We start from the raw sequence: 12238 nt of genomic DNA on the forward strand, positions 1-12238 counted from the left end.
AAGGTGATGAGAACAGTGCTAAGGCCAATCTATATGGTTTCTTAGAAGAAATATACTTTAGTGACATACAGGACTGCCACTATACTTACTGACACACAGGACTGTTGATGTAACTAACGGCAATGCACTGTTGCGTGTTTCAGTTACTCAAGGGTTTAAGTATTTTTCACCACAAAATATGTAGGTGACAGGTTTCCTAATTACCTGATCCAATTATTCATCAATATAAACGTGTCAAAATATCACTTTCATCCCAATTAAAACTACATTTTTAAAAATCAGTAATCCCACTCTTAGAAAAAATGAATTAAAGTTCCTACAAGAACCTACTTGCAAATGTTTACAACAAATTTCCTCAAGTAAGCCCCGAACTAGAAAAAACTTCAACTATCTGACTAGAGAATGGGTAACCAGTACACAAACTGTCTATAAAGTGAAAAATAATTTAAAATTCTGTAAACACACACAAAAAAATGGAAAAGCCTTACAAACTTTATGTTTAGTGAAAAAAAAAAAAACCATACATACTGAGTGATTCCATTTCTGTTACATTCAGGAATGGGCAAATACAGTAGAGACAGGAATTGGATAAGTGGTTTTACACTGGGTTAAAGAGAATGACCACAAATGCTAGTGAGGGTGTGGGAAGGTAAGTCTTCATTCGATACTGCCAAAGTAAAAACCCGGTGCAGCCACTCAGAAGTCAGTGTTGATGTTCCTTAGAAGGCTAAAAATAGCTCCACAATATGATTCAGCTATACTAATCTTGGGCTAATACCCAAAGGACTCTATACCATCCTACAGAGACACCTTCTTATCCATGGTTATTACTGCTCTAGTCACAATAGCTACGAAATGGAAACAGCTTAGTTAACATCCATTACGTGTTGAGGGGATAATGAAAATTTGGTAGCTATACACAATGAAATGTTACTCAGCTGTAAAAAAAAAAAGCTGAAATTAGGAAATCTGAAGATAAATGGCTGGAACCAGAAACATCATACTTAGTAACAAAGATCCAAAGACAAACATCACATGTTCTCACCCATGCAGACCCTAGCATCAAATCCTTGGATTTGTGTTCAACTTGGAGCATCTTTGAATCAGGAAACTAGAAAGGGGCCATCGGGTGGGGAGGGACATATTAAGAGGGAAAATAATAGAAAATGGTGATAGGACAGGGAGAAGAGGAACGAGGGGTGGGGTGGGGATCACTCACAGTAAGAGCCTTAGGAAGCCTACGGTTACAGGCTTCCAAAACACACTCATGCAGCCCCAGCCTGATGGCGCACGCCTGTAATCCCAGCACTCTGGGAGATAGAGGCAGGTGGATCTTTGTGAGTTCAAGGTCAGCCTGGTCTACAAAGCAAGTCCAGGATACCCAAGGCTACACAGAAACCTTGTCTCAAAAAAACCAAAAACAAAAAAACAAGTAAGTTCAAAACACACTCATGCAAGTGTTTAGTTGAAGTCGCCTTATGAAGGGGGTACATAAGACCACAGAAGACCATAAGCAGTTGGGAGGACCAGAGCAACCCAGTATCTTCTGGACAACAGGACCGGTGTACTCATGAATGCAGAGTAGTTGAGCTGGCCTCCTCAAGAGGCCCAGTTGGAAGTCTAGCATTCGGGGAGGGGCTGCCTCACAGTCCCTACTCTTAACTGAGAAGATAAGAAGAGCCTATGGCACCCGGGAAGGAGAGCCAGGTTGCTTTGAGGGTGTTGCCTCAGGTATGTCAACCATGTTCCAGGGGATGCCCTGTACCCATGCATACGGGCAGGACAAAGTGGACTTGGGAGTTTCTTTTTCTTTTTTTTAAAGGAACATGAAGTTGGGAAAGGGTGTGGGAGTGGACAGGGAAAAGTCAGGAGTGAGTGTGTTCAAAATACATTGTGTAATGTATGAAATTATCAATGAGTAAACAATATAGTTTTTAAAAAATAATTTAAGAAGCTAGTTAAAACCAATTTTCAGAAGGATTATTTGTATTTTGTTTGTGGCCAGGTAAAATTATGTACACTAGAATATATAGTTTTCAGAACTCAGAAACACTTCAAAAACAAACAAAAAGCAGATGAAAGATAGCACGAATCTTCAGTCTCTAGGGGAGAGGGAGTGGAAAGCTGTTAAAACAGAAATCCATTGTTCTACGTTCCATGAGGCCCTGTGGTGCTTTCAGTTTACTAAATCTTCAAAGCAGCCTTTGAAGGAATTAGTCCCATCAGAAGATGAAGATCCTAAGACTCAGAGTTAAGTAGCTTGCCTGAGGTTATGGAATTTAAAACTACTGGCTCAAACTCAAACGCTGTTTTCCTTAAGTGGGATATTCCCCAGCAGCAGAGAACACCAGGAACTCTTCATTGCCACAATGATAAAGACAAAGGCTCACTGAGCACAAGAAGAAACTTTCCTCTGTTTTATCGGATTTCATCCTTTCACGCAATGCTTTAAGTTTTTTAAAATACAGTCTCATGTAACCCAAGCTAGCCCAGAACTCACTGTGTCGCAGAGTGTGCTTGATCCACTGATCCTCTTGGCCACCTAGCAACCACTGTGGCTGTGGGGGTGCACTACCATACCCTGCCCAACTACACCTTTTATCCTACTTTGTGTGCTGCTAGAGAGTATGGCAGGGCCTCAGCACACTAGGCAAGCATTCACTGAGCTACACTCCCAGCCTCACATAGCCTCCTAGTAAAAAATAAACTGTAGACATTATAATAACATAGCAGTTATGAATGCAAAGGAATCAGTAAAGAAATCAGGAAAGGCCGGCTGTCACAAGATGCTACCTGCAGGCGATGGTGGCATCCCAACACAGCTGTTGGCTTACCTATGCAGAGCCAGCACTGGTGGATGTCTACAGCAAAGGACGTGATGAGGCCTGACTTTAGGTCATGCTTTAACGTCCATGCGTTGCTTGAAGACCTGAGATCCCATCCAACCAGAGAGCCATTCACCGTGGCGTAGGCAAGAACAGACTGTGCCCCCGAGTTGAAGTGATGCATGTCCACCACACACCCATCTTCCTTCTGATCCAGAACCCTACAGGGACACAAAGATAAGGCAAGGGCTTTTCTGGTCACTGAAAATGGAGCACTGCCCCACTTGAGATAAACTGACAGCTTACATATGGGCCAGGAAAGAAAAACTGGCCAGTTGGAATGGAACAGCCTTTAACCCCAGCACTTGAGAGGCAGAGACAGCATAGCAGGAGTTCTGTGAGTTCTAGGACAGCCAGAGCTGAGACCCTGTCCACAAAAATAAAACTTATGTGACCTCAAGGAGACAATTATAGCTGAATGTTCAAAAAAGATAATTCTAGACACAGAAAAGCTGTAAAAAGTTTCTGTAAATTTTTTACTGTTTCTCCTCATACTGCCATCTTATATAACTAGCGTATTTATCAAAACTAAAGAGCCAACTGTGTTGCAATGCTAATGAAATGAGACCTTCATGTGAGACGCAAGGATTATTACAGACACATAGACAGCGATGCATCGTCTCTCACAGAGCCACACAAAACTACCTGGCATCCTACAAACTATTCCACGCAGCCACTGTACTCTGACTCTATCCACCTTCTCACTCGTGGCAAAGGCCCATTCTGATTCTTTTTAGAATGTCACATAGCTGAAAACATGCAACATATAGCCTTTTGAGTCTGACATTTGTTATCAGCAAAACTTATTTCAGACTTGCCGATGAGGTTATGAGCTAATAATTTACTCTTTCATACTGCAGGATTCTACCCCACTGCACATCTATGCTGGGGCGTGTGTGTCGGTTTTTCAAGCTGGGACACAGTAATCACGTAGTGCACTCAGCCGATAATTTAAATTAACTCAAAAGTATTCACAGTCACCCTCATCCTCTGCTGAGACAATTTTAAGGAAAACTGGCAGCCATTTGTTGCTAAAAGACATTGGTGATATGTCCTGGGCTAACGCTACTCAGATACATTTAGTGATTATGTTGAAAATATACAACTTTTTAAAATGGAAAAGCAAAGCAAAACAAAACAACAAAAATATCCTAAGTGTCCCAACCGAGGTGCCTTCTTGCGTTAAGCTACACAAGGATCTCAACAAGCAGCCTTGTAGTAAATTAAAATCTTGTTCTGATTTTTCTGTAAAGTGCACTACCTCTTCCTAGCATGCCCCTCTCAACCACCCTGCTTTAACAGACTTACCTGCCACCAGTCTCACCTTTCAGTGTGTGTGTGTGTGTGTGTGTGTGTGTGTGTGTGTGTGTACGCGCATGCGCACATGCACATGTTCATTCATGCATATGACTGTGAGCATGAGTGTTACAGGTCAGAAGCCCTAGGGTGTTAGTTCTCAGGCACCTTCCACACTCTGTTTTGAGACACGGTCTCTTGCTGGCCTGGAACTTTGCTAGGTACACAGAAGGCTAGCTGGCCTACAAGTTTCCAGGGATCCTCTGATCTTTGCCTCCATCTCTCAGTACGAAGGTTAAAGGTATGCGTTCTAGAGATCTGAACTCAGGCCCCCTCATGCCTGCAAGGCAAGTACTTTACCAACTAAGCCATCTGTCCAGTTTGACCATTTAGCTTGGCTCCTGTCTTCCAGGTAAGATGGACCACTACTGTACTGCCCTCACACTGTCTCAACTTGTCTTTATCTCCCAGTAGACTATAGATTCTCAGACAACACAATGTAGGACTAGCAAGACAGCTCAGTAGGTAAAAGCACTTGCCACCCAAGCCTGACTACCTGAGTTTGATTGCCAGAGCCCACGGTAGAAGGAAGAACTGACTCTTAGAAGTTGTCCTCTGACCTCTACAAGTCCCTGTGAATGCACTCACACAGCATAATTTTTTTTAACAAAACAGAGAGAACACAATGTATCTATCTGTCTCTGGAATCCTTACCCATAACATTATTCAAGAAAAGACTGTCTTTAACTTATTTTACATTATAGTTAATATTTAATAACTATTAATTTACAAAGAAATGAGACCCATAAACAAAACCAGTTTAGCATTTTATTTCAGAATGATAAGTTAATCTTTGTTTAAAAAATATTTAGACATTTTGGTGCCAAGCAACAGAACATGAGTTTTCTTGACTGACATTCTGTTGCTAACAATCTGGCTAGTAGCATGTCATTCACAAAGATCGGAGACGGAGATGATGGAGTCCAGGGCTGCCCTGCGTACTCTGACCAACTTTGGACACAGCTGCTAAGGCTCCACCCTCTAAGGCTAAGCACCTCTGTGTTGGGGTTCAGAAGCAGTCTCCTGCACCCCAGGCCTATGAGACAGACGACACAGCCGGGGAGCCCCAGCGGCCGCCACACTGCGGTGCGAAGGCGGCCGCTGCCGCACAGGGCACACATGCAAGGTCAGAAGGGCAGTGGACGGTACCTGCTTTGCAGAGGGTGGATTTTAGGAGACTTGGGTAACTTAGAAGCCTCGATTCCAAGAAGCTGAACCGCTCCATTATCAGATGCTATGGCCAAGTAGTGGGAGCCCTGGCAAAATGTTAGTGTCTTGACTCGCCCTCCAATTCGGCTGTATGTAAGAATAGACCTGAATGAAAGAAACAAAAGAGCATTTGTGAAATGGCCACTGTGCTAACACTAACTCACACAGGGCAGTTCATCCTCCTGGTCTCTCAGAGTCCACACGCAAACCTCCTTCTTTTCAAATGTCCATCGTCAGGCACTTCTTTCCTATTATAGAGACTGACCTGCCAACAAGTCCTGAACCAGTTCTCCAACCTGTGCGACAGCCCTGAACATGAAGATGGTCACAGTCGGAAAAGCTCTGAATTTCGAAGCAAATCTCGGTTACCTGTATAACCTATGTCATGATCTGTGCCTCGGTTTCCTCATTTACAAGCACTATCTTACCTAGAAAGGATCAGAAGAGAGGCCCACTAAACTATGCACACAATCAGATGCACACCACAATATTCAGCCTCACACAAAACACAACTACCCTCAAGCTTTCCCTCATCCTGCCATGCCTTCTGAGTATCTGATCTAAAGGGCACCTGCCATCAGTACCACCTAAACCTCCTTGTTACTCCCCACCTAATTTGTATATATTTATTTATACTTCCTGAAAAAAAAATACAACATTTGATATTTTTAATCTATCATTCCTCTCTGGTTGAACTCTTCTTAGTAACACCTTAACTGAACTATAAAGTACAGTGGTCTCTTCATTGCTAATGCAGGAGATGAAATTGATCTTTGTATAAAGATCCTGCGCTCTATCCTTTCATTTAATGCATGCGTATATTCCTTGCCCGAATACCCTGGCTGGACCTACAGCGCACTGCTCAACAGGACTGGCAGAAGTGCACACTCTCCTTCTGCCCCTCTTCAGAGCCCCTGCGCTCTCCACCAGTAAGCAGTGGCAGCTGCGGTTCATGGAGGCGGCTTTGTTTCTCCAGCACTCATTTACTGAGTTGGTTTTAACCATTACAGGGTGGACTTCATCAAATGCATTCCCACGGTGGTTTCTACCCTTTGTTCTCCTCATATGCTGTTTGCTAGTTTCCGTATGCTGAACGAACCCTGCATCCCTGGGACAAGCTGTTCTTGCTCATGGTACATAATTCTTTCCAGACTACAGTCAGTTTAGTGTGTCGGGGAAGATTTTCACATCGGTACTGGTTATGGCACAAGTCTCAAAGCTTTTGAGAATTTCTTTCTTCCGAGACATTGAAGAAGATATCAGAAGATGGAAAGATATCCCATGCTCATGGATCAGTGGGATTAACATAGTGAAAATGGCTATCGTCCCAAAAGCAGTCTGCAGGTTCAATGCAATTCCCACCAAAATGTCAACACATTTTTTTTCAGACATTAAAAGAACAATTGTCAATTTCATATGGAAAAACAAAAAACCCATAATACCTAAAACAATCCCATACAACAAAAGATCTGGTACTATCTCCATCCCAGATCTCAAGCTATACTACAGAGCAACAGTAATAAAAACAGCATATTACTGGCATAGACTCTGATTGGTGAACCAATGAAATCAATGAAATCAAACCAAATCAAAGACCCAGAAATAAACCCGCACACCTATGGAAACTTAAGTTTTGACAAAGAAGCCAAAACCATACAATGGAAAAAAGATAACATCTTCAACAAATGGTGCTGGTCTAACTGGATGTCTACATGTAGAAAAATGAAAACAGACCCATACTTATCACCCTGCACAAAGTTAAAGTCCAAGCAGATCAAAGACCTCAACGTAAAACCAGACACACTAAAATCTGTTAGAAGAAAAAGTAGGGAAGAGCTTTGACCTGATTGGCACAGAAGACAACTTCCTGAACAGAACACCAACAGCACGGGCTCTAAGATCAACACTTTATAAATGGTACCTCATAAAACTGAAATGTTTCTGTAAAGCAAAGGACACTGTCATCAGAACAAAATGACAGCCTACAGACTGGGAAAAGATCTTCACCAACACTACCTCTGACAGAGGGCTAATATCCAGAATATATAAAGAACTGAAGAAGTTTAACACCAATAAAACAAGTAAACCAATTAAAAAATGGGGGTACATAGCTAAACAGAGAATTCTCAACAGAGGAATATCGAATAGCAGAGAAACATTTTAAAAAATGCTCAATGTTCTTAGTCATTTGGGAAATGCAAATCAAAACGATCCTGAGATTTCACCTCACACCCATCAGAATGGCTAAGATCAAAAACTCAAGGGATAATGTATGCTGGAGAAGAAGTGGAGAAAGGGGAACCCTTCTCCACTGCTGGTGGCAATGTAACCTTGTACAACCACTTTAGAAATCAATCTGGAGCTGCCTCAGAAACATAGGAATAGTGCTACCTCAAGACCCAGCTATATCACTCCTAGGCCTATACCCAAAGGATGCCCCACCATTCAATAAGGACATTTGCTCAACCATGTCCGTAGCAGCTCTACTCATAATAGAAAGAATCTAGAAACAACCTGGATGTCCCTCAACAGAGGAATGGATACCGAAAGTGTGGTACATTAACACAATGGAATACTAGTCAGTGATTAAAAACAAGGAAATCGTGAAATTTGCAGGCAAATGGTGGGAACTAGAAAAGATCATCCTGAATGAGGTAACCCAGAAGCAGAAAGACACAAATGATATATACTCTCTTATAAGTGGATATTAGCCATATAATATAGGATAAACACACTAAAATCTATAGCCGTAAAGAAGCTAAACAACAAAGAGGACCCTAGGGAAGATGCTTAATCCTCATTCAGAAGGGCAAACAGGATAGACATCAGAAGTAGGAGAGGACAAGGTACAAGACAGGAGCCTTCTACAGAGGACCTCTGAAAGACTCTACTCACCAGGGTATCAAAGGAGATACTGAGAGTCATAGCCAAACTTTGGGCAGAGTGCCAGAATCCTTAGGGAAGACCTGGGAGATAGAAAGACCTGGAAGGGACAAGAACTCCACTAGGAGAACAACAGAGACAAAATACCTGGGCTCAGGGGGCCCCCGCAGAGACTGATACTCCAACTAAGGACCATGAAGAGGACCTAGACCCCTTGTTCAAATGAAGCCCATTGGCTGCTCAGTTTCCAAGTGGGCTCCCCAGTAAGGGGTATAGGGGCTGTCTCTGACATGAACTCAGTGGCTGGCTCTCTGATCACCTCCCCCTGGGGGGTACAGCCTTGTCTGGCCACAGAAGAAGATGATGCAGCCAGCCTTGATAAGACCTGATAAGCTAGGGTCAGATAGAAGGGGAGGAGGTCCTCCCCTATCAGGGAACTAGGGAAAGGACATAAGGAAAGAAGAGGGAGGGTGGGTAGGGCTGGGAGGAGACAAGGGAGGAGGCTGCAGCAGGGATACAAAGTGAATAAATTGTAATGAATAAGTATATAAACTAAATTTTAAAAAGTTACTGAGAAATAATTAGCATCTTTTTAAAAGTTAAATAATGCTAACTTAATTAACACATACAACTCTGTTTAATATCTATTCTTCTCTGTTCCCTCTGGTCAACTATTATCATAAAGTATATTAACATAATGTGTTATAAGCCCAGGATGAGTATTGCTGAAGATCAAACAACTTTTTGAAGGTTTGAAGTTCCTACAATAAAATGTTGGTTAAAAAAAAAAAAAATCTAAACAATCAGGAGGTGGTGGCACACGCCTTTAATCTCAACACTTGGGAAGAAGAGGGGGGTGGCCAGCCTGGTCTACAGAGTGAGTTCCAGGACAGCCAGGGCTAAAAGACAGAAAGCCTGTCTCAAAGGACAAGCAAAGCAAATCTAAATAACAACAACAAATAATACAAGTGCTACACATACCTATGCTCCTTTTACCCATTTTTCATTTATGTTCTATTCAATAAAATGCCAAGAGAGAATAAACACAGAAATAATAAGTATAATGTAAAAGCACAAAGCCCTTTAAACAAACACACCATCTTGAGCAAGGCTGGCAAACGTGAAGCAGACTTTTATGTTACTTTAGTGTCGAGGATATTTGATTTGATCACATTTTAGTTAATTATGCTCAATGAACTAATAACAAGAAAAGCCGCAGAGCATCCCCTACATCCTTTCAATGTAGATGAGATTCCTTCTGATTTATAGTGGTTCTTCTGGCAGAACCAATTAGGCAAAGAGCAAACAGGAAAATCACAAAATTAAATGAGAGTGACAGAGACCAAGGCAGAGATGAAGGAGGCAGAAAACCTCAAGCAGGAGGGACACATGTATAATACTAGCCATCTAAACCCTTATGACAACCCTATTTACTCATACCCTGGACGTTCAAAGTCTCAAAGATACTGGCTATAAAGACCAGGTTCTAGAGCAATAGTCTTGCTTTGCTGAAGCAGCTGTCTATCGCTGTATTGTCACTATGCTCATAGCCTTCTCATCCATTCGGCCATCAAAACAGATGCAGAAGCTGGTCATTCCCACTGTGCACTGCTGCCTAGCTGACCACATCTCCTCCTTGCATTACCATAATATTCCCAACTGCTGTTGCCTTACCATCTTTATCCTACTCTCATCTCACAGCCAGAGACATTCCTTTGACATCTCAGACGCGATTCTCCTATGATTACAACCTTGCAAAGACTCCCTCTTACTCAAAGTCAAAGTCCTTCATAACAGCCATCAAAATTCTACAAACTGTTTCCTCCTGTTTCTCTCCCTCTTGCTTGTTCTACTCAGGTTACTGTTAGGTGTGGCTGACCAGGTCGCCCACCACACTCCCACCCCACCCTCACCCCACCCAGGGTCTCTGAAATCCAGAACATTCAATGAACCCGTGTGGCTCTTTCTCCCTTCTTTCGGATCTTTCTCCTCGGTGAGGTAAGTGTCTGCACAGCTCACTGAGAATTCCAGCCCCACCACATCACCATTCCCTCATCATCTGACAGGATCGTTTCAATATTTTACTTATTCACAGTTCAGGCCCTCTCACTTCCCACCAGACGGCCATGGCACAGGACTTCGGTCCACATATCCCTAAGCAGCTAACACACAGAAAGCGCTCTGTAAGCACTGACGTAGCTGATAGGCGAGCCCTGCCATCACGTGTTACCTCGTCGTGGTGGTCTTCCCTTCCATCTTCTGACTGTTCCAGATTTTCACTGTGCCATCATTTGAACAAGTGGCAAAGAGTAAGTGTTCGTCAGAGACTCTAATTCGATTTACAGCAGATTTGTGCTCATGGAGATGTGCAACTAGTAGCCCTTTAGGACGCCACCCTGAGAAGAAGCAAAGTGTATCTTAAACTATGGTTGAGAGACACAATCACCCATCACCCTCTAGCTACGATTCTCAACAACTAACTTCAGAGCAACCATACAAACTAGTCAGTGCAAAGGGCCCCAGCTAGCCCTTCCAGAGGGGTCAGCTGGACCATGACAGTTATTAAGATACCAAGGTAGCAATTAAATTCTACACCTCAGGGCCCTTTTCAGTGCCCAACAGACACAGCAGTCACACAGTCCTCAAGAAAACCCTGACTGCTTATTCTGCAGCACTGGGCATGGCCACCCCAGCTAGACGAACAGCTTGGAGGCCGCTGTCTGAGCAAGAAGGTTGCAAACCCCAGCTAGAGACACTATGGTGACCCAGGCCATGGCTGGACTTCACTGAGCTCTCATCGTCTCTGCTGTAACATGGGGCTGAATCACATAACCTAAGGGAGTGGGTAAGCACATAAATAACCCGTGTGGGTGTCAGTGCCCCAGTCTACGTGACCACCAGGAGGGTGGCAGCCATGCATGGTGTCACATGCCTGTAGTCCCAGCACTCAGGAGGCTTCTTTGAGTTCACGGCCAGCTCGGTTTTCATAACAAGTTTCAGGAGAGCCAGAGCTACTTAAAAGAGACCTTATATCAAAACAAAACAAAACAAAACAAAACAAAACAAAAAGGCAAAACACGTAGATGGCTAATTTCTTCTTTGCCTACAATCTCTTCTTCCATGGTATAAACACGAGAACTAGAAGTTATAGATCCAGGACTCTATGTGGACTTCCTAGTATTTTTTAAATAGCATCTATAATTCTCTGTATTTTATTATGCATATTCTTCTGTGTATAAATAATTTCCTCAAAGTTAAAAGTTCTGAGACAAAAACGCATGTGTCATCCTGCCATGAATGACCTCAGTGCCCAGCACAAGTCCCTGCACATAACTGTCTTCTGCATTTATACACAGCTTGTATAAACTAAAGAAAACATTTTATACATTTAATATTACTAGATTTTAAAATAAACTAAAAAGTTCTGCTGAAGATCAGAGCTACAGTGGAAGTTACCAACCATTGTGCCTGAGCAGCAGCAAGGTCACTTTAGAATGATTTTCTTACCAAGAAGCAAAAAAAATAAAATAAAATAAAATAAAATAAAGAAAGAAAGAAAAAGAAAAAGAAAAACCAAGACTCCTGCCAAACGTTACCTACTCAACATTAAAACATGGTTCCCCCTTGGATGGCTAAGTCACCCCACTGGGACCCCAGGCTGAACCCCAGGCTAAAAAGGACCCAATTTGAAGGACCATGAAGTCTACATGTTCTAATAATTGGGCTGAATATTTCATATAACCACTCAAGTATGGGAAGAAGAAAAAAATATAAGCATTCAGCAGTCACTGCACATTTCTGTGGTGACTGAGTAAAATGTATAACTCCATTTATATATGAATTGCTACCTATGAAGAGAGGATCATAAAACAAGACTGTGTGCAGTCTTCTTTATGTTTTTAAGC

At 42.5% G+C, this 12238-nt stretch overlaps 1 protein-coding gene across 4 annotated transcripts in view; it reads right to left on the reverse strand.

Moving 5' to 3' along the window:
• Positions 1–12238, reverse strand: part of Pik3r4 (phosphoinositide-3-kinase regulatory subunit 4) — a 53617-nt gene that overhangs the window by 8012 nt on the left and 33367 nt on the right. For all 4 annotated transcript variants that reach the window (XM_021639862.1, XM_060385376.1, XM_060385375.1 and 1 more), the window contains exons 13-15: positions 10564–10729; positions 5391–5555; positions 2835–3046 (exon numbers count right to left, since the gene is read on the reverse strand). In XM_021639862.1, the coding sequence (XP_021495537.1) occupies positions 2835–3046; positions 5391–5555; positions 10564–10729 (543 nt within the window). The remainder of the gene's footprint in view (positions 1–2834; positions 3047–5390; positions 5556–10563; positions 10730–12238) is intronic.

This window comes from Meriones unguiculatus, chromosome 6, assembly GCF_030254825.1.
Source record: "Meriones unguiculatus strain TT.TT164.6M chromosome 6, Bangor_MerUng_6.1, whole genome shotgun sequence".
Lineage (NCBI taxonomy): Eukaryota > Metazoa > Chordata > Mammalia > Rodentia > Muridae > Meriones > Meriones unguiculatus.